The sequence below is a fragment of the Punctularia strigosozonata genome, assembly GCF_000264995.1.
Source record: "Punctularia strigosozonata HHB-11173 SS5 unplaced genomic scaffold PUNSTscaffold_7, whole genome shotgun sequence".
NCBI classification, from domain to species: domain Eukaryota; kingdom Fungi; phylum Basidiomycota; class Agaricomycetes; order Corticiales; family Punctulariaceae; genus Punctularia; species Punctularia strigosozonata.
The window spans coordinates 835,790-861,562 of NW_006767439.1; the positions used below are offsets into that span (position 1 = coordinate 835,790).

Sequence of the window (25,773 nt, forward strand, 5' to 3'; positions counted from 1 at the left end):
TCCAACACCAAGCACCTCCCGAAGTTATACTCCTTACGCCGATCCATATTCACCCGGGATGCCTCCATACCGTCGCGACGAGTATGCAGTCCCTTACCGGCCAAACCATTACCCACCGTCTCGGCAGCCTTCCTGGTCGCATGAATCGGATGATGAGCGCTATTACCCACCGAGAGGTCGAGAGATCAACGAAACAACTGCATGGCGGTCCGAATCAGTGGACTGGCCTCGGCCTCCTCCTCCCCCGGGTGACTGGACCTACCGAGACACACGCATGCGTGAATCCCCTACTAACAGAGCGTTTGAACCGTCCGCATCCTGGAGGCATACGCATCGCGAAGATTCCAGCCGTGCGGAAGAGTGGGTTGCATTTCGGGCCTTCCCTTTCATCCTGTCTGATGTCATGCCATTCAGCCCATATGAGCGCTCAAGGCCTACTGAGGCGCGGAGGCCATATCCTGACCATTATGAAGCGGATTATTACCCTAACCACGAGTACCGTGGCGATTACCACCGCGAAGCCCAAGCGGCGGATGGTCGCGGCCCATACGGCGCGTGGCAGCGCGCCGAAGATTCGTGGGAAAATTACCGTGGCGCTTACACGCCCGAACGTGAATCCTACGAGTCTACGCCCTGGCTGTACCAGCGACCGCCCCCCGCTCGCGAGCGCACTCTCAGCAATGCATCCCATCGTGCGCCTCCGATATCTCCTCCCGCTCCACCGCGAAATATCATATATTCTCGTGACGCCACCGACCCGGCAGAGGGATCATCTCGTACTCCTGGATCTGGACGGCCCCTATTCGAACATCCGCGCAAGAGGCTCAACTCGCGATCTTCTTCAATGTCCTCCGATATATCTAGATCCAACGCTAAGGAACCTCAGGGCTCCGCACGAGCACCTAGGGCTCCTCTGGCGGCACAGGCTGACCTGTTTGCGTACGTTCGTCAACAAGCAGGAACCTCGATTCGCGAGCGTGGACATAATATGTTTCCGAAACCTGCTGCAGTGAACACGCAGCTTCCTCGTCCGGACGGTTTGACGTCGAGCCCACGTTCATCCAATGAGACGACCGGGCCGGCAGGTACTGGTAATGGACTGCCACTGTCCTCTCATGCTCCTTCACTTCCCCAAGGGAGCCCGCCGTCTGACTCAGCGAACCAGAAAGGAGTTTGGAACCGAAGCGATGCGCGTAGAAGTCAGTGAGCCATTCTAATGTCCTCCTACCACCGTCTGAACCGCCTTCAGGTGTCAATGGGACCAACACGTGGGGTCAGCGGCCGGACCCTCAGTCTTCCTCCCAAATAGCCGCTAGGGAAGCTGCCATGCGAACGACTCCAGATCTTTCCTCGGAGCCTTCTGAAGATCTCGAGGAGCGACCGTTGACTTTCGCCAGCGCTGCACCTGTTTCAGAGTCGGTTTCTTCTGCTGCTCCTGGTCACGTGGTACACCGTGACGGTGGCCCTGAAGTTGTGTCTCCTCACCCCGCCTCTGCTCCTGGATCTTCTATGTCTGCCCTTGATCCTGATCCTTCTCTTACCCTTTCCGCTACCGCAGACCATGTGCCTATGCCTGCTAAAGTCTCTGATGCTCCTGATAGCGGTCGGACTGGTACCGGCGGCAAACAGGCACCTGCTGCAGCGGTCAAAGCCACAGAAACTAGGGGTGCAGAGAAAAACAGAATGGAGGTGGTGACCGATCCTCACCCGCGATCGGCATCGCCTACTCAGAATCGCAAGTCACACCCGTCCGCGATGCCCGCAGACGCAAAGGTCTCCAAGGAGCCAAAGCCCTTATTAGCGCGTTCACCTTTGCAGGAACTTCCCCAGGACAGTGGCGCGGGCGAAGCCTCGCCGCCTACGAACATTGATCCGCGTACAATGGCGGAGGCGCTTCGATACGTCGTTTGGAAACGCCTGCACGTCGACTTCCCGCCGAAACACATTGCTGATGCCCAGGTTCGCAATCCGGTGATAATGGCCAACCGGGAAAAGGTTAAAGATGCGGATGTAGACGCGCTGAAGCGACGAGAGACGACCGACGTCGTAGCAGAGGTTATGGCTCGATCCGAAGCTAGGCAGCAAGCGACCTACCCGCGGGCGGCATCTTCGCTGGCCCAGTACTTTGCTCAGAAGGAGGAAATGCTCGACGCTAAGATCAAGCGCCTTCGAGAGGAGTATCTGGCTCTTCATGTAAAATGGGTACAGCAATGTTCGAAGCTGGAGACTGCGCCGAAGATTGTTGCACCCCCACCCGAAGAGTTACCAGCAGCTCCGACCGGTAGGACGACCCGACGCTCAGCTGCGACTCTCGGAGATGCCGTTCGTTCAGATTTGGAGTTGGAGCAGATCATCTCCACCTTGGGCAACGAGGACATGCTTGATCCGAGCATATTGTGCCTTCGCAACGTCGCGAAAATTCCCGACATGATATCAGCGACTCATGGACAAGTTGAGGCTTCATTCGACGATACTAACAATCTTGTGGATAATCCCGGCGACTTTTACGCTCCTCGAAGCGGCTTCGAGGACTGGACGGACGAGGAGAAGGAGATCTTCAACGAGAAGTATGCGGCTCATCCGAAGCAATTCGGTATCATTGCCGATTTCTTGCCTCACAAGACGCCTTCGCAATGCGTCGCTTACTATTATCTGCACAAGAAGAAGCTCATCGATTTCCGCAAAGTCATCACCCACTATGCGCCGACGAAGCGGAAGAGGGGCGGGAAGGGTACGGGCAAGCAGAAGGGCAACGCCCTGCTCACCGACATACGCAGACACGACGCCGAAGTTTCCGTTCGGAAGACACGCGGTCGCAAAACGGAGGCGCCTGCTACGTCTCGTCGGAAAAGTGGTCCCCTGGAAGACACGCCCGTATCCACCCCGACCCCGGAGCCCGAGGGGAAGACTCGACGTAGACGTACGGCACCAACTTCCCGTGCCGTGGCAGTGGGGCAAGACCAAGAGGACGGAGACGAAGAGGTTCTCGCGCTCTTCGTATATTTCTCCTTCTCCGCTCAATACTGTTCCAGGAGCCTGAGGCACGACCGGCCAAGAGGGGCAGAAAGCCAGGGCGCAAACCAAAAGCCGTTCCTACGTCTGCAGAACCCACGCCTCCTCCTGCGGAGAAGTCTAAATCACGTAAGAAAAAGGAGAGGCAAAGGGATGAAGAGCCAGCTTGGTACCAGGAATCGAGAGAGGACCGTACGTGCACCGTAAAATTGACATATATTACGCTGCTGAGGTGCTCTGCTAGTGGAGTTCATCCAGCTCCTCCAGGCTTATGGTAAGGATTTCGAGCTCATGTCGGAGCATGCGCGAGAACCCGCAAACAAAGTACGAGTAAACCAGAGTACAAATTTGTCCCTTTCTGACCGGTGCACCAAGACTGTAGCTCAGCTTAAAGCGAAGTTTGAGGCTGGACCAGAAAGTTACGAGAAATACGTGAGGACCGGAGAGAGAAGGCGAGCAAGAGCAGAAGTAGCAGAGAAGGAACGTCGATTGCGGTTGGAACAGTTGCAGAAAGACATCGCGGAGCATCAAGAACGGGTGGAGGAAGGACGATTGGAGAATGAACGATCGGGGATCCGCTCACCTACCCAGGGCAACGATTCTCAGCATTCCCAGATACCCAAGGACATTCCTCAACACTCTGCTGTTGGTGTTATGGTTTCGTCCGCCGGGGAGCCCGAGTTTGACTCCCGTCTACGGTTGATAAGTCAGTCGACCTTCCCATCCGGTGCCCGGCAGTATGGACAAGTGCTCCAGTCTGGCAGTGAGGGCTCCGGGGCAAGCCAGGAGGCGCCCCCCTCGTGGTTCAATGCTGCTGCCGTGCACGACCTGCAACCAATGGGTCGTGGTGCTTCCGAGGCAGAAGGCAAGAATGATGCGTTCACAGGCACCCTGGATGTAGGCCTGAGATCTTATAGGCATTTCCAGCCTCAAGGTGGGGACGCCAATAAACGCAATCAGTTCCTAGACAGTAATACAGCGATACCTCATGCTCAAGGCCCTTCGATGCAAGTTCTGCCTCCCCCCTTCATGCAGGGCCCATCCTCTGGCACCTATCCGTATCCGGGTGTTCCACCATCGCCATTCCCCTACGGCGGTCCCGCAACGCATATGCCCCAATCGAGTATGACCATGTTCGGACCAAGCGGGCCGGGGGCTATGATGTCCCCCTTCACAACTTTTGCAGCGCGCCCTACCATGAACCCCAGCATGTTCCGCACATTCCCATGGTATTCACCTCTTCCGCCGCATCCAAGCGACCTTGCCCGGCAAAACACTACCATCCCGCCGAACACAGGACAACCGAAAGAAATCTCCCGACAGAGCGCGGCAGACGAGCTTTCGAAGTGACCGTCATGATTCCGTCCGCGCTTGGTTGATTTCACTTATCTCCGTACCAGGCTCGCGTGCATAGTAATCCTCATTCACGTTAACACGTAGATAGATATTCTGAATCTAGCCGCCACTGCCGAAGACGCGGTCAATTCTGGACCTCCGATCCCAGATGATGACATTGTCCGATTTGCGCCTGAACCGAACCACGCGATGGAAAGGTATCTGTAGGAAAGCGCTTTAGTAGTTATGGGGAAGGTTATTGTAAGCGTCGGCGTACGAAGGCCTCATCTTCAATATCCCGCTTCCAGCCTATCAGAGCTACCTCCTGATAACCGAGAAAACGGTCTTCATATCCCACCACGTAATCTCCAGCATTGACCATAGGGTCCCACATCAGGCGGTTATAGACGTCTGCGCTCGTGCGCAACTTGGCCTTGTTGCCTTCTGATGGATGTGTGCGTAGATCTCCCGTCCCGGAACCTACTTGATCCTTCGCGTGAACCTTGGTCTTCGAAGGCTTTGTTCCCCGAAGGAAGAAATCGTCTTCATGAGGTCCCGGGGCTATGGGCTCGCGTACGTTCCCCAATGGAGAGGCGACGTCTGCGTTTGTAACCGTATCACTATCATCGTCCTCCTCTGTGTCGGCGAGTGATAGTTCGCTGACAAGCACAAGGTCCTCCGAATGTCTTGCCCGCTCTACCACGCTGACAGAAACGAATGCCTCCTCTGGATTGTAATAGCTGCTTTGTGTGACCATGTCCTCGAACTCCTGCAGACGGACTATGGATAGGAAAGAGGACGAAGTCGCTGTCCCCACGTAATAGAACAGTCGCAGGCTGCTCTGATTCTGTCCACGATCGTCGCGTTCGCTCTTATGCATGAAGGGCTTTGGCCAAAGACGCGTAGTATTACCGCTCGCATGTAGAGAAAGGAGTAGCTAGTAAGTGTTCCGTCAATTTATGCCTACGGATTGTGAAGGGAGACACACCCTGACAAGCCTAGATTCGACGAAACCTACGAGCGCCTGGATGCGACGCATACCAGCACCCCAGAAGCTTAGCTCAAGCTGAACGTAACTGCGATACTGGCACAAGAAATCTTGAACAGCGTCATCCGAGGTTCCGCAGATTTGAGACCAAGATACACCCTGCGCTAGCATTGTGCGAGCACGTACGAACTCTTGCTGAACAACGCGGACCGTCGGTACCGAGGCCGAGGTCGCGACATTGATCACTGGACGTTGGCTAGAGAGGATTGCCATGGGTTCCCTGGCAGTGCGTTTGTACACGGTCATCTCCGGACCTTCATGCGGTATTGCCACATCGTTGTCTTCCCAACTCCACTCGGCATATTCGTCGAAGAAGGTTTTGAGCAGTGCATACCCTGATTTGCATCTCGCGTTATCAGGGTCATGTGTCACGATACGAGCAAGCAAAATGATGAGGTGGGTGCCACTTAGATAACCTGAGCGTCCCGGAGATATACCTCGACAATCGCAGAAGATTTTCAGTGCCCGAAGTGCGAGTCTGAACCCGGGCCAACTTGGCGCAGGTATTCGACGGCGGAGGTAGATATTCTCACGATGAGCGTTCAGAGTTCGCAGAGTCGCCGGTGGCAAAGAAAATACGCTGTCCGAAGCTGGGACATCCCCAAGTCCGTGCCATCTGGAGACAGCCATGGTGCACAAAAGCGTTATGACTTGCATGGACTTGTTGAGGGCAGACGACGAACCTTCCTAGAACCCGCGCCGCTGGCGCGTACTGGAGGTCGACCGAGACGTTCCTTGTCTCGAGTTTCATCATCTGCACGGCAGCATCTCGAACATGCCTCTTCAGCGCAATCATTTCGTCTGCGGAGCAGATCGTGTTCCATTCCCGGATGCGGGCTTTCGATAACTCAAAGAACGTGTTCAAGGCCAGATTGCCTACCGCTAGGATGTCGATATCGCTATATGCGGTGTCCACATCAAGGGCTCGAGATCCGACCACTTCGGTGACAATTTGCACTCCTGAAGGCAATGGAAGAGATGGAATGTTCAAAGAAGCGAGGGATGGGAAACGACTTGATGAGTTGGAGCCAGCCAGAACACGCTGTAGAAGGAGCGCAGCCACCGTTCTGGCGCCATCCTGTGCCTCTGATGGATATCCTCCACGATTCTTCACAAAAGCGTCTAACTCCACGTCGTCGGGCGTCAAGGGCAGCTGATCCGAGATGTTCGGCGACGGATAGGATGCAGAATGATGAGGCTCCGTGTTCGTGCCCTCCTGAGGTGCGATACTAGCCGCTGGAGCCGGCGGAAACTCCTCCCAGGCCAGGTCTGCCATGAGCGGCCAATGGTCGCTTGCCGGCTCTTCGCTGCTCTCATTGAGGACATGTAGGTCATGTACCTTGAGCCTGCTGCCCTTCCTGATACATATCCGATCATATCGAAAAGCTTGCTGATCCGACCTCGTCGTCTCTGAAGCCAGTCCATTCCTCGCTGGTTCGTACGTCATCCCTGAGTCCGTTCCGCGGGAAGATGTAGAGCTCGCGATGGTCCAGGCATCCACGAAATGGTCTTCCATGGTCTTGGGTAGCCCTTCCCCCTTCAGGTTCATGTCTCCTGCGATGACGCAGTCGTCAGAGGGGTGGGAAGCCCGAAGGTAGGAAACAAGCGCCGACGCCTCGCGCTCGCGTGACTGGACCTGGGATGGTTCGCTCCCGGCGGTGAAATGAACCACAGCGAGGATGAGGTGCCGTTGAGTCTGCGCGATTGCTTCTCGTTGTGCGTTCAGGTTGAGCGTCAGTACAGCAGCGTTCTTGTGCCTGTTAGCCCCCAGAGAGATCTGCTTCCATGCGAATGGAACCCTCCCTGAAGAGAGAACGACGATGTTCCTGGCGTTGGGCATGACACTGGTCGGGGAGTGGGTACAAAAGGTGTATTGCTCTTTGATAATAAGAGATCCCAGGAGACGCGGGAGCAAGTCGGTTGGTACCTCTTGAAGACACAACACATCGTTGAATGAAAGTGATACGATGGCTCGTTCAAGGAGAGAAAAGCGTTCTGTGGCTGGATGATGTGGGTCATGAAGGACGTTGTAGGTTGCCAATCTCAGGCGTTGTAGGTCGCCAGCTGTCGAGGATGTCTTGGTGTTCTCTAAAGTAGATCCCCAGTCTCCGTTAGGCGTGCAGGTGAACGTGAGGGGGGATTCAGGGGCAATCGAAACCGAAGAGGCTTGAGCCCCATACAGCGGTATTTGATCGTAAACCTTCATCTTCCCCTCGCCCTGATGGTCCTTCTTGAGGATGAAAATAGTAGTCACATCCCAAGAAATTGATCCGCCTGAGTTTACCAGCAGAGCTTGCCCTTGTTCTCGAAGGAAGTTGATAGGAGCTCGTTGAGGCCCTTCATCCTTCCGCTGATGGTCGGTGTGTCGTTGCTTCTGGGCCTGACCGAGGCTGAGGTGGGGCACAAACGCGCGACCCTTGTAGCCGGCTACGGTGCTGAGCTTGTTCCAGAGATTTTGTATATGGCGGGCTGTATCACTGGACGGGGCTAAGTAAACGGTGTCATACTCCTTCTGAGAAAATGCTTCGACGTGATCGAGTGATAGGTGAAATGGCGTGGCGGAAGAGACTTCGCGAAGCATATGCGCGGCTACTGGTAGGGCTGAGGGATCTACGAAGGGGAAGAGCATAGTGATGTGGGACGTCCACCGCGGAAAGCTCTGATTTATACAGACATAAGCATGCATATAGTAGTCAGAATAGAAGAGCTTACTTTATCGTTGCATGAGCGCAGAAGATTGACGGTCCTCTGAACCGATTCAGGTGGTAGAACGACGACCGCTGTATGGAAGCAGTCAAGCTTGGGGAACGTCATGTTTGCCGACATGGACGAGAACACTCTTGACTGGAGAAAAAATACGACTACTTTCGAGCCTTCGCTGGCGCGAGCTTTCTTGTTTATGAATTCCGCTCTTCGAATACTAGTCATCCAGACGTTGACACGGGGGCAATGCGCCGGAACCGCTATGCGACGTCAAGGGTGAGTCGAAAGGCCCTTGACTCGCATCAACACGTCGCATGTCGCCATACGTGGGCAGCGGCCAGCAATGGGTCTCGATATGAGATATGTAAATGGCGGCATCTGACAGTGATATGAGTATCGAGTCCAGTGGGAAGCAGCCCCGGACTTTGCAGTCGCCCAAGGAGAGGCTGCGGTCAAGGCTGTGCTACAACGTACAGCCACAATCAATAGGCGCCGTGACGACCTCAGTGACCTCCAGTCCCAAGTTTCTTGGCTTCAGCTATGACCGCCATTCGGACAAGGGTTTTCTCCTAAACCAGCTTAGACATTTTAGAATTCAACAGTCATGTCCGGCATTGTTCGACGTTTATGGCAGCGCATAATGGCGCCTGTATGTCTGTGTTCTACGCATCGTGCCGTCGCTCCTCGATGATGGCTTACCGTCTTAATCCTGGTGCTCACAGAACATGGTAGGAAGGGATCTGCAAGGTCAGCTGCTCAGTGTGTTCTCATGTTCGCGAGTAGGCTCCTCACGTGTATGCACAGGAAACCGGTTCTTTGAGTACCCTAATCCCCTAGGTGCGGAAGGCTGTCCGCGGTGGTGGGACGACGCCACCCATCTTGGTCCTCGCTGACAGAGTGGTATCAGCTCCAGAACGGCCGAAGAGGATGGTGAAATACAAGGACTCGGGTTCCATGCTCAATTGGAATACATTACCTGGTGCGTGCCCATTTTCTCCGCCCTCTGGCTACGCACATCTGGCGTGGTCCGCTCGACACGGAGCATGGGTCATTATGTACCCCGTCAATAATCTCCACTGGCGGGACTAAACGGAATAGACGTTTATCTTCCCTTTGTTGTAGTGCAATGGCAGATGTGGATGACACACACGCGACGGAACCCTCCCACCATAGAGGTGAGTGCTGTTGTCATCGCCCCACAGGCTATCTCCTCCTGACGTACGACCGCTGCCGTGCACGTTATACTTCGTATTTCTCACATCATTCTTCCTTCGCTTCCATACTTCCCAACTTCCGTCAGGCGCGGACAGCACCGGACTCACTCCTTGCATCCATCATGTTTCATCTGTCAATTAACTGACACGCGCCACGCAGGAACTGCAAGCTGACCTCGTGCGACGCGAGCGCGTCGCTCGTAACGTAGCTTTGCTAGAGCAGTCGCGCAGAGAGGAAGCCTCGCGTCTCGCGCAATCCTCGGATCTCCAGTTGTCTGTCGAGGCGCCTAAATCGCAACAAACACCGCCGACCCGAAACCAAATCCCGGACGAAGTCAACGTGAAAGAGGCCGCGGCACCCAGCCCAAATCCTTGGAAAGCCATGGTGCCAGGGAGCGACCAGCCGCAACCGTGGTCTCCCCGGGCTGTGAACCGTGGAGGAAGTTAGTTCCTTGTCTTTTCCTGCCTCTGATGGTGGCAACTGGATCATCCGTGCCGTCTGAGGGATGCGTGGAAGGGTTAGAATTGTAGATATATTAGAAGGAACTCCTGTCATTTGAATGAGAAGTGGGTAATGCCAGACCTATTTTGGTGGGATGCTGTTGTTCTCTAATGCTCATTGACTGATGAATCGTGCGCTCTTGATCCGCAGCTATGGATCCAGGTTTACATCTAGGTTGATCCCAGCGGATACCAGCGGAATACGATAGCGTCGACTTCTTGCCTGCCTTCAGCGATGCGAACGTTCAGATTCAGATTTATCGTTACTGGCAGGGTTCCAGATCATATCATGCGGTCTTTGTTCCAATCCTGCTACGTTCATTTCGAGAGTCATTGCCTAACCTGGGATTGAATGCCGTGTTTTCCGAGTGCATTGTAGGTTTCATATCATGTGCCATATCCGACTTCACGAATCTTTGATTCCGGGCTGGTTATGCATAGAGAAGCCTTTCCGGGGCGCCTTATGGCATCGCTAGCTCCAAGCCCGATGCAGACGGTAACGCCGACTTCCACTGTGATATAGCGTCACCTGAGACTTCGCCTCCACGACCACGTCACCCGAGGCTTCCCGACCAAGAGTTCAAGAATAGACTATCACTCCACAAGATTGGTATGATTGGACGACAAACGCTCAGGTGATGTGCTTGCTATGTAGATCTAACAGCACCTCGTCAGGAGAATGCTCGCCCTCAGACTCACTTCTTCTCGTCTTGAAGCTGCTCCAAAGCTGTTTTTGCGCAGCAGAGATAATTCATCGTACTGCCTTCTGCGCATGACCGACCTTTGAGTAGTACGAGCATTTCCCTAATCCACGCTTTATATACCCTGACCTATGTAAGGTTCGCATAGCAGGTGATTACATCTCTGCCCAGATATCTCAGCACTCTGTACGGAAGAAGAGTTTCCGAAGAACATCCAGATTATCTTTGTGTAGTCCAATCTTATTGCTGTATCATGGACACTTGGTACTCGACAACTACTGGACTGGGTTTCGATGATCCGAGGGAATGATCATGGACGCTCCGAGAAGATGATAAGATACAACTGCCACAGGATAGCCGGGACCAGCGGCGTTATACGATTGCCTCCAGCGCATAACTGAAACGCGACCATCATAAAGGCAAGTTTGGACCTTGCTGAACTGCTTGAGGACAGTGTTCAGCGTGCTATCGCAACGGGCATCCCAAAGGTATCGCATACCTCAGATCCGTCCGAAGGTCCTGGGCGTGTGTGCCTCGATCATAACAGGCCAGCCCCGCGGATCCTTCAGCGCCAATAACAACGGAAGGTCTGATAGTGTTGGTCGCCTGGCAATAACTTCATGTGTGCGGATATGTTTTCGAGAGAAATTTGTCAGTGAAAATGATCGGTGGTGTACGCGAATGTGCTTAGGCGCACTGACTGTGACCGTTGATTATGCTGGCACTACCAGTGCATCTTCAGTTGATAGACGCGATTGAGTGCGTACTATAACTGCTGGATGGCAATCGTTAACTATCACTGTCGAGGCAACACCTCGGTTCGACAGGGCAAATATAGCCACCATGTTATGTAGTTCCCACGGTTGCTTCCAGTTGAGAACCCTCCACGACAAGCTTGCCCAGCCTCGTTGAATGAAGCAATGGCTATGGGTCTTCTGATGGAGAAACTTCTTCTGCGCGCCTTTCGTGCGCAGACACGCAAATGATCCCCTACTCACTACCTCGTTTGGGGACATACTATTTTACGCAGACCTGGAAGTTGTACGAGACGCGCAACTCCATCGGCGGATGATCCGATCGGTGAGATCTCAGGATCCATGTGTGCGAGGCACCGCGTCCTCCTCACACACCGAGGGCCCAAAGGAGCTTGCTGCAAACTCAGGCATCCGCATAGAGCAGGAGGGCTATTTTCCGTTCGGCCTGCCCGGAGGTCACGGGAGCCTCGGCTTGTGCCATAGCAGATATTCATAAACGGAAGAAGGCGACGCTCATGGGCGGTGCTATACACGGTCTTGGCTATCGGTGCATCTCTTGTATGATCTAAACCCCTCACGCCCTCGCCGTCAGTCTCCTCGTTATCCCGCGACATGGCATTATCGCATCGCAGATCCTCGCAACTCGTCCACATCCTCGTGGTCCGCCTGCTGAAGAGCGTGACGATAGCTTCGAGGGCAATCCGCCTCGCTCTGAATCTTATCCTCAAGTTCTACGCACGTGTCCGCTATCTCTTGCGCTACACGACGTTCAAACAACTGCCCCACATTGGCAGCCACGCCTCCGGGACGCACGCAGATGATGTCAGCATTGCCAGGACGCGATATATACATCCCGCTGGCGAAAGAGTTCGGCATACCGTGGTTGTATGCGCGAGCAATGTTCCATCTCACCTGAATACGGAGTCGTTCTGGAACCAAGACGAGCCCCAAGGTTTCCAATGGTCCGAGCCGCTTACGCATATTCCGTTGGGGGTTGGCACGCATGGGCGGCCTATGACAAACACTCCTGCGCGTTCGGGTGCTTGGCATTCGACTCCAGAAATCACCCTTGCATCCGGATCGCAAACCCTACATCCTGGAGATAATCTAGTCCCTCATCTTCATAACGATCCTCCTAAGGACTTGACCGGATGGCTCCACCCTCCCACCGCTGCCAAAGCTCTGAACGCAACGCGCGAGTTGGCAAATATTCCCGCCGATCCACCGATTCCAGCTGTCTCTATCACAGGAGCAAACGACGATGACGACGTCCATCCTTACGATTTGGATTTGGGATCCGGCTCTAGGAACCGACGCTTCTCCAGCGTTCGGTCGAACCCTTCAGTGGAATTCCTTCAGGTTGGAGAGACTGATGTCGAACATAACGATCTCGATGCGCATGCATCATCAGGCACACATACCTCGGAGGCTGGCCACGTGCAAGCGCCTGAAGCTGCATTCCTCACACGCGGCCGAAGTCTCTCCCGTAGCTTCGTTCATGGCACGACGGAAGATCCTGCATTAAGTGGATCAGCGGGATGGCTAGGCCTACCGATACGGCGTACTGCGTCGCCTGCCTCATCCTTCCGGAGCGCGACCAGTTTTGGAGGGACATCGCTTGCAGGCCAGACATCAATTCAATCGGTGCATGAACATGTACGTTCTGTGCGTTTCGATACCCTACAAAGCGGTATCCGCGTGTTAAAACTGTTATTTTCAGGTTGACATTCCAAGTTCCTCGTCACCTGTGCCCATGGAAGAATCGCCCTGCCACGCTTGCTCCACAGACTGCGACGAACTCAGACGTCATGGTATACGACCCATCACAACGGAGTATATACGCAGATACGAGCGAAATGTATGCATGTGAGTTTGCTTGTCGCATACATCTTATGGTTTTCTGTTTCGAGTGCATAAGTACTAGAGCTTCTTGATCGTCCTTGCGTTTCTCTCCAGCCATATATGTTACTTGTGCTGAATCAACTTGCCTTTAGCCCAACAGAGACGACAATAGAACACATCAAGCCAGTGACTACATTATTCGAGAGGTAAGCTCCTCTCTGGTTTCTCCATCCCTGTTTCATGGTTTTTGCAGAGGAACGTTGCCGAGAGGATGGGCCGCAGTCGCGCATCCAGAAGGATGCACGTACTTCTGGAATCCTCACGAAGTAAGTACCAGCTATCTCACGCCGCTAATAGATCGAGACATGATAACAACGTTCATGGTAGCGTATTTTGACAGACGCATGGATGTATGATGATCGCGTAAGCGATATCATCGAAGCAAATGCGAAACGCATCTCGGCAGCCAAGGAATTGCACAAATGCAAGATGCCAAAGAACATAGAGTTGGTTCTAGAACTGGATGAATACCAAGGCACATCCGAGGTATGGTATTATTACGTTGATCACGATGTAAGCCAACTGCTATTTCACCATTATCAACTCGCCTGCTGAAGAGCTCACCAGACCAGATGCCTGTTTTGGCTGAATACCTACTACACTGGAGGGATGCTTGTTGAAATAAACGGCGTTCGGAATATCTCGCACATCAGTGAGTATCCTCCTTCGCTATCAAACTCGATTTTTGTTGACGAAAAACGCCCCAGAGCACGAACTTGAAGCCCACTACTGGTAACGTACGATAAGATGATGACGCGCAGCTCCTGAATATGAGTAGGACACACTGGGAGTACTTCCCGCTGAAACGCGACGTCGAACAGGGACTCGTCCATGAGGTTGTTGCTCTGCTGTCATATGCTGGCATGGGTACGTACTATAACGATAAGTCACAGAGGTCGCGAGTAAACCACAGATGTACAGATGTCATGACATCCAAAGATTCGACGATTCCTTACAACTCGGATCAGCTTGGTGAAATGGTCGGTTTCGTCAAAAACATAAAAAGTACTGTATGAATCGAATTGCCAAAATCTCCACAGTTGTTGATTTGATTTTCCTTCTTCCAGCTATCGGTGGAGTAGGAGGTTTCGGGCCTTGTTACCTTGGTCAGTAAACTTTATTCTCGTGAGTAGCGATATAACATGACTGTACAGGACGCATTATGAGCATATTTGGTAATTCATGGCTACACAATCGTCGTCGACGCTGCATTCACGTTTGATCTCTGAACACAGCCCACCAACGATTCCTCAACTTTCACGGAGAAGCCGGCGCGCGATTAAGCAGCATGCAAAGTGTGCATGGAGGCAACGGTGGTCCCACATGGCTCATTACATTCCTTTCGCCCGCATTGTTTTGTGCACCCGATGTTCATTTGCGACATTTAGAGAGGATCTATGTAGACCAGGTCATTAGCGAACACCCTTGGAAAAGGTTCATAACGAGCCTCGAAGACGAATGGCAAGGGCTGATAACCATAGTAAGTACCGTGCGAGACTTCTCATCACCAATGTCGGTACTTATGTCTGAGATAGGCGACAATTCTGTTGACTGCAAATGCAAGAGTCTTCACTATCCCGTTCATGATTCTCTGGAGTGATATGGGAGTTACAGGTTGCCTTCCTAGCAATTCCGAGCGTCGACCAGCCTTTCGGACCAAACACGAGCACCTTCGACAAGAGCCCTTGTCAGATTTCCAGCTATGTTTCTGTGGTGATGTCGATAGGATCAATTGTTATGAGCCTTCTACAGGTCAACCTCCACATGCGATAAATGGAAATGATGTATCTGATCCTTTATGTCAAGGTTCGGCAGCATCGGAACAAGTTCAGGCATACTGCTGCCGATGCGGTGGGTCTTCGCGCAACCTGCTGCTCGTGGGACATCATGTGAACATAACGAAAAGGCTCGGTACTTGACTTCCAAGACGCACCCTAAGTATGGATTGGAAACGTGTGTTCGGTCCATTTACATACTTCAGCAGACACTGAGTGTGTCGGGATACAGCCTCGCGATGTGGGCCCCGATCATTCTATGCCGCACACCCCTCACTGATTACAGTTGGAACGGATAGCCTGTACGCTCTGCCGTATGCCTTGTGAGTTTCACATGGATCGATCTCAAACATCACGAACCGCTGAGAACGTGTGTTAGGCTCATGTGGAGCACGTTGGCTTTCGTCGTGGCGGTCGGATTGCTGTGTTTCCAGAATACGTCCACAGTCGTGCGTGCGACAGTCGGCGGATCCGTTGCCGTAGTAGGCGCTCTAACATGCTGGTGAGCTGGTCGAAGCCGTAGTTCTGGTGAAATGTTCTGATGTTGGGGCTAGGTGCATCTACACAGCATGGGAAATCAACGAATGGTCGTGGTGGACAAGAATCACGGAGTTGGTAATGGAGCAATCGAAAAAACTCGGATGGAGGAGCGCTTGCGCTCTAATTACGGGACGCCAGGTCGTTAGACCGAATGGGAGTCCTGACCATGTATGAATAGCGGACGGAAACTGCCGCCTGTGATGGCAATGACGAACACCACGATACTGTATGCGGCATCATCGTTGCGTCTTGCCAGGGTGTACTGCGCGCACAGTCTTTATACGGACATTGTCCAGTTTATCTGTCTGCGCAAGACTCACGAGAATGGCTTGCCTCGAAGCAGCAGGCGATCGCACTCACCACTTCTTTCGCAGGATGTGTGACAGCATCCATGATGCTATCTCTCTGTTGGATCAGAAAGACCGATTCATGTCGAAACGATAGTCCTGGTCCAATGAGTAATTGCCAGATCAGAAGCACGGTTGACACGTCTTTTATACCACGTGGCACGGATTCGAACTGGCTGCAGCAGACCGCCAAGCGCTACTGGCAAAACAGGGACCACGACCAGCCTCGACAGATAAGTACAATACCGCCAATTACAAGTGTTGATTTCCAATCGCTAAGGACTGGCCACCATCGAGCTGTTCATGACATCCGGAGGAGAGTACAAGGCGCCAAATTGAACAGCATCGCCCCGCGACCACCGAGCCGTTCCCATGCACCCAAGGCCCGAACTCCATGGCGTGCGGCCTCGAGGCAGGCTGTGAAGCTATACACTACATAGCAGCGAGAGCTATACGAACGAGCCCTTTCCTCCTCCTCCACCGCCATGGCTGCCGCCCCTCTCGTGCTGCAAAGGATACTCATACGCTTCAGGGATCTTCTGCCGAAACAGGCCCTGTACCGGATTCTCCTCCAGTTCTGGACCATCCTCAAGTCATTGTGGTCCAGGATGAGTACTAGTGGGCGGATCTCCCAGTCCAGCGCTGGTCGAGGTACGAGGCCTCCGCGCTCGACCAAGGAGGGCGACGGAGCGCCGCCGATGGCCGTCGAGCAGGTTCTGGCGAGTCGGGTACCTCCCTCTTTGAGTTCCTGGCAGCCCAGGCGAGGCCGAGACGCCACATATCTTCACGTCCCCTCGGAGACAGCGGTACAGGCATCACGATCCTCTATAAACGTACGGGAAACGAACAATCCATATGCCCGAGCCATGGGCGACATACGACACTCCTCTTCGCCCAACATAGGGCTCGGAGACCGTGGCCACAGGTCTAATCCGCACGTACCCCTCGAAGGAATCGCTGTTCATACTGTGGATACATTGGGGATTCCGGCTACAAGCTCTCGACCCGACTCACCTGTACGCTCGGACGCCTCGTCAGTGGACATAGCTGTGCAGTCACCAATGGACGACGGGGCAATGAGCGATGGTCCCCTCTCTCACGCGCCGGTGTCATTGGGACACGAGTCAGGATATCTGACGGATGGGCAGTATGATCACGGGTACGATGTATCTCCGGATACTGCCTCTTCCATGCAACCTGGAGCGCCAAACGCCCATAACGAATACATTACGACTAGTGAGGTCAGCTCCCGACGTCAACGTCAGCTCACGTCCAACCTCTGATTGTGGTCCGAACAGCCCTTCGGTATCAAAGCAGTACCGGCGCGGAATATCGCCCCGGTGATCAAGGATAGCAAAGAGGAGAAACCCGTGGATTACCTGCGAGCTCACGGAATCATACCTATCGACGTATCGTACCTTGCTCGATATGAGAGAGGACTCATGGTGTGAGTTGCACGCCTGTGGGGATAACAATAATTATCAACGTGTCGATCTGTCTAGACCGAGCCATATATCGAGCATGAAGGTCGCTCCCATGACGTTGAGATTTGATCGGTGAGATTCATCGACGCTTCCGAGCCGTGTTCTTATATTCACGACCGACAATAGGGAGAAACCGCCGGAGCCTTGGACACGCTACATAGGACCGGAAGGTTGCACTTACTTCTGGCATCCCGTCAGGGTGAGCCCCATCCCGTCTCATCCTACGAACAACCCGCTGAAAGGAACCTTAGCGCATGTTGACAGATGCTGATCTCTGCGATCCGGAAACATATAGGAAAATCGAGGAGCATGCAGGACACATTATGATCGTTAAATTCCAATATGACGAGATTTTCCCAGAAAATGCCGAAATAGTCCTGGAGCTACCTCATCCAAAGTACGGTGCGGATTCCTTGTGCTGGTATTACTGCATCAACCATCAAGATCGGTCCCTCTTTTGGTTGAATGAGATGGACATCGATTGGATGCTCACCGAGGTCAAGGGGATCACTAAGCCTTCACATGCCAGTGAGAATGAAATGCGTATATTTTACAGTGGATACTTACTCAAACGTGACATAGAGAAGGAAATGGAAGCTCAATACTGGTGCGACTAACTTCGTCTGTGAGTAATCCTCCCTGCACCGAAAGGACACGTTTTGACTCTAAGAACAGCACCATTATTGGCAGTTCTCAAGTTGCTTTTAGGACACATTGGGAACTGTTCCCTATGGAGAGAGAGGTATCGGAGGAGCTGTTGCAAGAGTTGATCGGAATGATGATGCAAGGAGGAATTGGTGAGGCTGATTAGAGGAGCTGAAGCTCAAACGTCTAGGCTGTTAGCTGACAGCCCTGCAGACCAGGTTACTTCAAAATGGTCGACATTCCCATACAGCATTCAGGATTTGACAATACTGCTCGATTTGATCAAAAACGCCAACTGTAACCGTATCCGCCTTATTATAGGCCTCATTGCTGACTTTTCTTTGTAGATGTCCAAAATTTAGGAGGCTACTCTGCGAATGTCGTTGGTGAGTCTAAGAAACCTCGAGGTTGCGCATCTGAAGCTGATGAAATGACGAAGGCCGAATGATGTCGCTTATGGGTGAGCATCAGTCTGATCCTTGGATGTGCCCTTCGCTGAAGTCGGGACATCAGCCCATACCCAATTTCTCAACCGTTATGGCCACCCGGAGGCCAGGTTGTGTCGACAACACCATCTGCATGAGGAGGAGAAGCGACCACCTACGCTACTCATCACGCTATTTTCCCCTTTACTATTCTTCGCCCCAGATATCCATCTAAAGAGTCTGAGGCAAGTTTGGGTGGATACTGTTGTTGTAGAACCCGCATGGAAGAAGTTCATCGAGAAAGTCCAAGACGAGTGGGAAAAGTTCCTTCTCCCGGTACGTGATATGCACGAGACTCGCTTGCTAGTTCGTTGACGGATGCACTTCCGTAGGCCACTGTGTTGCTATCCGTTAATGTACGCATAAGTTTCGCTCGCTACTGAACGACCATGCGAGTACCTGGGCTCATGGCCGAAATAGGTTGCATTCCTTGCCATTCCCAGCGTCGACCAGACGAACCAGGTTCCAAACTTCTTCAGCGTCGGAAACAGCTCGACGTTCGAAAACCTGCAGGACTTCGACTTCAACACCGCGACTCCGCAAAGATCCTTTGCGCAGATTGCGTCATATATATCTACGGCTGCTTCGATTGGCACAATCATGGTGCGTATGCTCTCATATTATTACCCGAGGATGTCCCTGAATATCGGTGTCAGATCGGGCTACTTCTCAACAGACACCACCGATTGAGCCATCACATGTCTGCGGGTGAAGTGGTCAGTCGATACCAAGCCGATTCGTAATATCCCGCATTGACATGCGCGTTCCTTCAGGCAAACGATCTCGCGCAGAAGGCGCATCCGGTATTCAAGCTGGAGACCCTGGGTGAGTATGACACTGTCCTCAAGCTGACGGAACCTGAGGGCCCTTCTACAGCCATCCTCTACTCTTTGCCTTACGCCCTTATGATGTGGGGGTACGTACTGGTCTCTTGTTGTCCTGCGTCGCAACCACTCATAGGGATCCAGTATGGTGACATTCGCAGCTGCCTGCTGCGCACTCTTCTTCCAAAATACCACCCCTTCGACCCAAATACCGCTTGGTGCATTCAGCTGCATGTGCATGGTGCTCATCGTCTGGTGCATGTGGACTGTATGGGACGGCGGGCACCCTTGGTTCAGTCAGCTAGTCGATGCGCTGCGCTACTCCTGGATCCGACAGGCCGTAGACCTCCTTCATCGCCAACTCACACCGAAACAGCAAGATGACGAGGAAGTACAGGAGAACGAGAAGACCGACGCGTACAGCGACATGACGACAAAAAAACCATCCCATACGTTAACCCGCTTTCTCAGCAGAAAACAGCAGCGTCGTGGCACTGCGGATACCGATACGACTTATGTCAATGAAGAGCCATAACATCTCGCGACTCATGCGTCCCGGAGGTAATAGCAATGCAACTCCTCGTCCTGGCGCTCTACGACATCAGCTCAGCTGCGGAGCGCTATTGCAGACGGAGTGTTCAAGTGGCACTCAATATCGCACCTGGAGCCAGAAGATATCTTAGGCATTCGATCTTGTCGCTATCTGTTTGACCCGAGGTATCAAGCATTCGACATCATGGCGCGGAGCTCGAAGGATGGGATAATTTGACGGAGTTCACAGACAAAATTGTTGTAGATATATTTTGTGAAGCATTATTTCGGAGGCGGCTGAGCACCACCCTTACCTCCAGACGGATTCCTTTTGTCAGCTTTGGGTCGGAACCATGGTTTGGTGCTATTGTTACGGGGTCAGCTATGCTCGGCGTGCTCGGAGAACGCTAACCTCGTCACCGGTCCCTCGGAGGAATTTTCGTGTTCATCCTGGGCCGTGTCCGACGGTTCGCTTACACTGAAGCTAAATGAGATCAACATGTACAACCACCAGTCTATCGACGTACTCAGATGGCTTGGCGATGCTATCATCTTGTTGCTGGACCACCTCGGACCGGGGGTCGCTTTGCGTTGAATACAAACTTCGATTAGCGCTTCCCGGCATGCGCATGCGCGGCTCGACCTACGGGGAAATGGCGTCGTCGGAAGTAGCATTAACAGCATTACTATCGCTTTCTGCCATCGCAGTGAACGTCAAGATGAAAGATAGTCACAATAGGCGCCCGCGGACCCAGTACATCTCATGCACCCATTTTGGAAATCCGGTTCTTATATTAAAACCACTACCATACATCAGCCTTCCTCAACGATCTTCATATACTTCCGGAGATCCGGATCCAGCTTTCCTACGTTGACCCTACTTTCCATGTTGTAGTAATGTTACACTGATCAATCAACGATCGATTCGCCATACCCGCTCGTCCACCTAGTACGTCCACCTAGTACTTTAATCATGATATAATTAGTCGTCGAAGGAAGCGAAGCGTGTGTCCTCGAACGATCCAAACGATCGCGACCACAAGGCGCATGCTGGGACAAAAGTTGGGACGAAGTTTGACTGCGTCGGGGTGACCGTGTGCTAGTCGATTAAGCGATTCCTGCCACATAATGATCCTAGCGCGGTCGCGTCAACGTCGGTTGAGTGAGCGATGGCTTGGTGCCGACGGTCGGCGGGCATTTCTTGCCTCGCGGAGTATACTTCCCAGGAGGAGGATCTCTGCGTTCAATCCAGGTCTCAGAGCTGAGCTCGTCAGATGCACGCGATAACGGGTACGCACGCAGGGGTTGACTGATCACCGGATTGATACTGCTTGCTGGCCTGATCGCTCTTCGTGCTCGTACTGCCCGTGATCGCAGATGCATGTTGTGAGTATATATGCAACATTCAGGCCAACAGATTGACTCACATGTGCTTTGCCTCAGACACTGCCTCGCCTTGTTTAGCACTGGGAAATACATGAGACCTGTGCGGAGTGTAACTCTAATCAGTGCCATGGCCTACCTCGAAGTCTTCGGATCCCGAGAACCTTGCGCTTGGTTTGAGGTCATCGTGGAGGTCAATGGCTGTCGTCAATCTCGATACGAGGTCGCTGGTCAGAGACAAGCTCGCAGCACCGACTGTGGGAGCCGTAAGATTCGAGATAAGCTCTGGCACAATAGCGTCTGATTGCCAATTCGTTCGCCGTGACAGGCATAATCTCCCATTGGACTCCCAGATGCTATAGTTGGCGGTGGGAACTCGAACCGACAGTGCTCCATCGCGTACCCTTCTTGCTGAACCCATCCCGATCGTGATGCCCTCGCATACAGAAAAAGCGTCGAGTTGCGCGTTAGCTAGAATACAGAGTGATGTTCCGCATAAATACCCTTGATGGATTGAAAAATCAAAGCAGAAGTGGACTATGGCTCCAGAGCGCCGTGAATGAGCCTTGGCTTGTCCTCTCCAAACCCAGGACGAAGTCCGAGTATTGTTTGCAGATGAAGTAGCGCCGGCGTCTTGGTTCCGACCCGCCATGCAAAAATAGTCGCAAGTATGCGGGGCAGACAATGCCTTCCCATTTGCATCTGCAAGATTGGTAAACGGCGTCAGTGATGGAGTTAACATCATGGTGAATGACGTCGTGTTACCCTCCACTGAAATGTCATGGCTGTCTTTCTCCCTGGAGCCTTACCCTACCAAACTTGATTCACTCCGGTTCGTGTTGCGTGCCCCTAAATTCGATGTCGGCGGAGGCTGTAGCTGCGAGTGTGCCTGATGATGCTGATGTTCCTGCACATTCCGCGTTTCGAGCGCGTGCGCCTGACGAACATAGGCGTAGCGCTGGAACGAGTTGAGCGCCTGCAAAAATTGGACGCCAACCTGGGAACGGGCGATAAGTCCATGGTTACCGCATGGATGATATGTTATGCAAAAGTGCTCCATGAATGCAAGGTGAAACGCACAGGATATTGCCGCAACTCGTTGAAGATTTCGACGGCAAGACGCCGAACAGATTCTTGGGGATGGAAGAGCGCAAAGCTAAGCGGGGCTAAGCCACCCGTATATGGCGGTATATACGACAAAAGCTATTAGACGATAAACATAACATCAGTAAACCTGAGATTGGTGCCACATAGTGGGAAATACTAGCCTCAACAGCAGATTCATACGTCCGAATATTGTCCGCGATCGTGCGCAAGATGAGTTCGACCTCAGGGTCCGGCATGTTTCGTCCGTGTCGTAGTCGCCATAACTGATGGGTCAGATCGAACCTCTGAAGTGCGTTCGTGATCATAGCCTTCTTGAAGTCCTACAAGAGCAAACAACTAGGTTAACTTCACTATATGACCAAAGGCATTTGCCGCGACGGCGGCTCACCTGCTCGTAATATTGGTACACCTTCGTCCGTCTCCAAGCCTCGATTCTACTTGCGTTCGCCGCAAGCTCCCTCGCCCCTCCTGCGTCATCTAGGAACGCCATGCCACTGCCGAGTTGGGGCCCTGTATTAAGGCCAGACATCGAGAAGAAGGACGATCGGTAGCCAATCTCGGTCGATCCGTAACATTCCTCCTCATAGCGAGCCGCGAGTCTCACGAATCGGGACGCGTACTCTGCGAACCGTGCACGGACAAGGTTCTCACCGAAGTGGTAGTTGATAGCCGATATGATCTGAAGCATTCAACGTCAGCACTCGCATTTGGAGAACACCTAGGAAGGAAAACTGACGTCCTCAACAAACAGGTTGTCTGTTCCATCTTTCAAGAAATCACCCTTCCGTTCGCCTCCGCCGTCTCGAGCGGCGCCTTTCAGCATTTCTTCCTCGTTGCCGGCAGAGCCTTCCGCTTTGAGCGTTCCTGAGCGAACAATCAACGGGGGCGAGTTCAGGCCAAAGCCAGATGTCGGCTGGTATTGGTTGGGTGGATAGTTTAGGTGAATGTCCTTGTGTACGACGACCCTGCCGGAGCCGACGTCGCATAGTAGATCCCATGTCCCCGAAGACTCGAAGATTGGATTTGTGACTCCTGCAATGTAAGCTGGACTGGAACACACGGAAAACATGCCATGAGTACTCGGGACAACGATATCTAGACATACATAACGCTTACATTGATTCCCACTCGTCCTTGTTGGTCAAGTTCGCGTACGGAAACGCCCTCTCGATGAATCCTCTCAGTACGCACCCGCACCCGCTCCCCAGGGCACAAGCCGCGAGCACGTAGGTCGCAACTTGTCCGGCTGGCCGATTATGGCCCAAGAATATTATCCGTTTTCCTGTGACGACGTTGGTCGATACATCGCACAAGGCAACAAAAGAGACATTTACCTGTCACAAGAGCATTGAATAAGATTACAATTGGGTTCGTAGACGGACCGTTCGTGTGGAGGTGAGGATGATGAGGGCCTTGAACTTGGGAGGTAGAAGGAGAAGGGGAGAACGTCTGTATGAGCTGGATGAGGGAGTACTGTACGATGGCCACATGAGCATCTCTGAGATTGCAACATACGCATCGCAACTCACATCGCCAACTTCCTCGGGGAAGGTATACAACGGCATTTTGATCGGTATTTGATGACCTTCGTACGCTATCGCGGTCTGGTAAAAATGCGTATCTTTCACCCCTGTTCCGACGCCCGCCGGACCACTCGGGACGTGCCCAGCGTTGCTGTAGTCTCTCCGGCCATGGGTACCATGGGACGAAGTTGAAGAAGCATCGGTGCCTCGACGTGCTCGTGTTTTGATGGGCGGCGCGACGCGTTGAACGCCTGGCGTGTCCATTCCTGGCTCATTGCCGATGAAGACGACGCTCTCGTCTGCGTCAAACGAGTTGTCCGGCGAGTGGCGTGATTGCTGGCCACCTTGCTGCTGCTGCTGCGTTGAAGTGGAAGACGACGAGGTGGTCGTGCCAGCCCGGTCGCGACTCTGAGATTTTTCACGCATGATGATACCGTCCTCGAACGAAGACCGCGAGTCCCAGGATGGAGTGCTGCGATGAGATCGTGCACTGATATCCTTGGCGCCTAGCAGCGATGGCGTAGACCCATTCAATGTGGAGGCCGTGTCTTTATCTGAACCCGGTTTAGTCGCTGTGGTAGACTGGAATTTTTCAGCAAAGATGTCCTTCCAGTCGCTGGTGCGCATGACAATCTTCTCAGAACGGGTAAGAGTTGGTGCGCCAGAGAGATCCATGGCGTTCACAGCGTCGAAGAGGCGGGCAAGACATTCCTGCGAGGGAGATGTATAGTAGTCATCGAGGGCCATGAGGAGGATGGGTTTGAATATTTGGATGAAGGGGTGCCGAGTGCAGATGGCCATAGCTTTGACTACAGCACCTCTGCAAGTATGCGTCAGTAATGAAACGGTCTTGCGGGAGGAATCTTTGAACGCACCTGCGCACCGTCTTATCAATCTTCGTCCTCACTAGATTCAACACGTAGAGCAGCTGTGGGCGGCCATTTTCGCCGTTCCAGCTGACCGTACTAGGCGGTCTCCCGTTGAGTTCCGGAGTCTCAAGGGCGAGAACAGGCGCGATGGTATTGAACGGTGTCTGGTTGAGGAAGAAGATCGTCCAGTCCTCCGACTGCTTCTCCGCGCCATCTGGGAGCATCAAGTTGGCTAGCAGGCTACAAATCAAGAGCAAGAGATATGAGTGTATGCGCAGGGGGGGATGCACAAAGTTATGCGCACGTCTCATCTGTTCCAAGGGGTTGGGGAAATTGGTAGGTCAACTGCGCACCGCGATCTATGTCGAACTCGGCGAGAAGCACGAAGGAGCAATGTTGGCCATCGCTAGCCATGATACGGATGCAGGCAAAAAACCTGAACAAATTAGGGCTAGGACTTTCAGTCCATGAACATCAGTAGCGTAGGTCGTTGCGCAAGAGGAGACCGGTGTGGCAACGCGGCGGCGCGAATCAACGCGTCTCTGTTCTCGACCACGATCGCGCAGACCTCTTGGTAGGACAACTTCAACGCCTCCGGGCGATGGTCAAACATCTCGACGTCCACTGGGATCAACCGCCTATACTATAAATGCCTATTGTCACTCTAGCGACTGGGGACGGCGCCCGTTGCCGGTAGACCGTCATCATGAGGCCATCCCGGACCATGCTCTCTCTTCGTCTCTCACAGTATACTTCTGCCTTATCTCTGAACTCGCACCCGTATATGCTATTCATATCTACACCTATGGGCTGGGGTGGTGTTCATGATGTCCTATAGGTCCTGGTCATGGTCCAGGTGCTGAATGAGTGACGTTCATTGAATCCACTGTGTAAAACCATGCCCTATTTGTCGGGCTCGGCATCGTCTGCGTGAACGTATGCACCGTTTCTGTGCCGACTGTCAATCTGCTGCGCATACCGACCAATGGAATGAAGAAGCGTCTTCCGAAGTTTCTTGTACCGTTACCGGCTACAGTGTCCATATCCCACCATCGATCCTAGCTGGACACGCTTACTGTGCTCAACTCG

The 25,773-nt window shown here is 53.0% G+C and overlaps 7 protein-coding genes across 7 annotated transcripts; 4 read left to right on the forward strand and 3 right to left on the reverse strand.

Annotated features, from left to right (window-relative positions):
* Nucleotides 1-2,058: 2,058 nt before the first annotated feature.
* On the forward strand, nt 2,059-2,601 carry PUNSTDRAFT_68915 (uncharacterized protein; the record flags this gene model as incomplete). Its single annotated transcript, XM_007384290.1, has 1 exon — nt 2,059-2,601. A coding segment is annotated over one exon (543 nt), but the record flags the coding sequence as incomplete, so codon positions are not given.
* Nucleotides 2,602-4,467: 1,866 nt separating this feature from the next.
* On the reverse strand, nt 4,468-8,221 carry PUNSTDRAFT_144010 (uncharacterized protein; the record flags this gene model as incomplete). Its single annotated transcript, XM_007384291.1, has 6 exons — nt 4,468-4,569; nt 4,625-5,284; nt 5,336-5,431; nt 5,522-5,801; nt 6,079-8,054; nt 8,108-8,221. 6 exons carry the CDS (start codon nt 8,219-8,221, stop codon nt 4,468-4,470), a joined length of 3,228 nt encoding a protein of 1,075 aa, XP_007384353.1.
* Nucleotides 8,222-8,688: 467 nt separating this feature from the next.
* PUNSTDRAFT_120776 (uncharacterized protein) lies at nt 8,689-9,902 on the forward strand. The gene is made up of 6 exons (XM_007384292.1): nt 8,689-8,747; nt 8,821-8,845; nt 8,903-8,935; nt 9,006-9,077; nt 9,221-9,273; nt 9,473-9,902. The coding sequence occupies exons 1-6, from the start codon at nt 8,703-8,705 to the stop codon at nt 9,758-9,760; spliced, it is 516 nt and encodes a 171-aa protein (XP_007384354.1). The 5' UTR covers nt 8,689-8,702; the 3' UTR covers nt 9,761-9,902.
* A 4,985-nt stretch (nt 9,903-14,887) lies between these two features.
* PUNSTDRAFT_113939 (uncharacterized protein) lies at nt 14,888-15,660 on the forward strand (the record flags this gene model as incomplete). The annotated part of the gene is made up of 6 exons (XM_007384293.1): nt 14,888-14,923; nt 14,978-15,022; nt 15,078-15,133; nt 15,246-15,269; nt 15,326-15,448; nt 15,501-15,660. 6 exons carry the CDS (start codon nt 14,888-14,890, stop codon nt 15,658-15,660), a joined length of 444 nt encoding a protein of 147 aa, XP_007384355.1.
* A 547-nt stretch (nt 15,661-16,207) lies between these two features.
* Nucleotides 16,208-20,110, forward strand: PUNSTDRAFT_144011 (uncharacterized protein). The gene is made up of 16 exons (XM_007384294.1): nt 16,208-17,074; nt 17,132-17,280; nt 17,336-17,389; nt 17,444-17,516; nt 17,569-17,845; nt 17,900-17,924; nt 18,026-18,114; nt 18,176-18,259; nt 18,310-18,348; nt 18,402-18,422; nt 18,476-18,723; nt 18,780-18,803; nt 18,868-19,050; nt 19,104-19,163; nt 19,221-19,363; nt 19,416-20,110. The coding sequence occupies exons 1-16, from the start codon at nt 16,319-16,321 to the stop codon at nt 19,804-19,806; spliced, it is 2,616 nt and encodes an 871-aa protein (XP_007384356.1). The 5' UTR covers nt 16,208-16,318; the 3' UTR covers nt 19,807-20,110.
* Nucleotides 20,111-20,936: 826 nt separating this feature from the next.
* On the reverse strand, nt 20,937-21,371 carry PUNSTDRAFT_134788 (uncharacterized protein; the record flags this gene model as incomplete). Its single annotated transcript, XM_007384295.1, has 4 exons — nt 20,937-21,039; nt 21,101-21,163; nt 21,230-21,268; nt 21,325-21,371. The coding sequence occupies 4 exons, from the start codon at nt 21,369-21,371 to the stop codon at nt 20,937-20,939; spliced, it is 252 nt and encodes an 83-aa protein (XP_007384357.1).
* Nucleotides 21,372-21,990: 619 nt separating this feature from the next.
* PUNSTDRAFT_68592 (mesa protein) lies at nt 21,991-25,098 on the reverse strand (the record flags this gene model as incomplete). The annotated part of the gene is made up of 10 exons (XM_007384296.1): nt 21,991-22,182; nt 22,266-22,388; nt 22,436-22,612; nt 22,681-22,971; nt 23,029-23,341; nt 23,409-23,574; nt 23,627-23,765; nt 23,822-24,635; nt 24,691-24,924; nt 24,989-25,098. The coding sequence occupies 10 exons, from the start codon at nt 25,096-25,098 to the stop codon at nt 21,991-21,993; spliced, it is 2,559 nt and encodes an 852-aa protein (XP_007384358.1).
* Between the last annotated feature and the right edge of the window lie 675 nt (nt 25,099-25,773).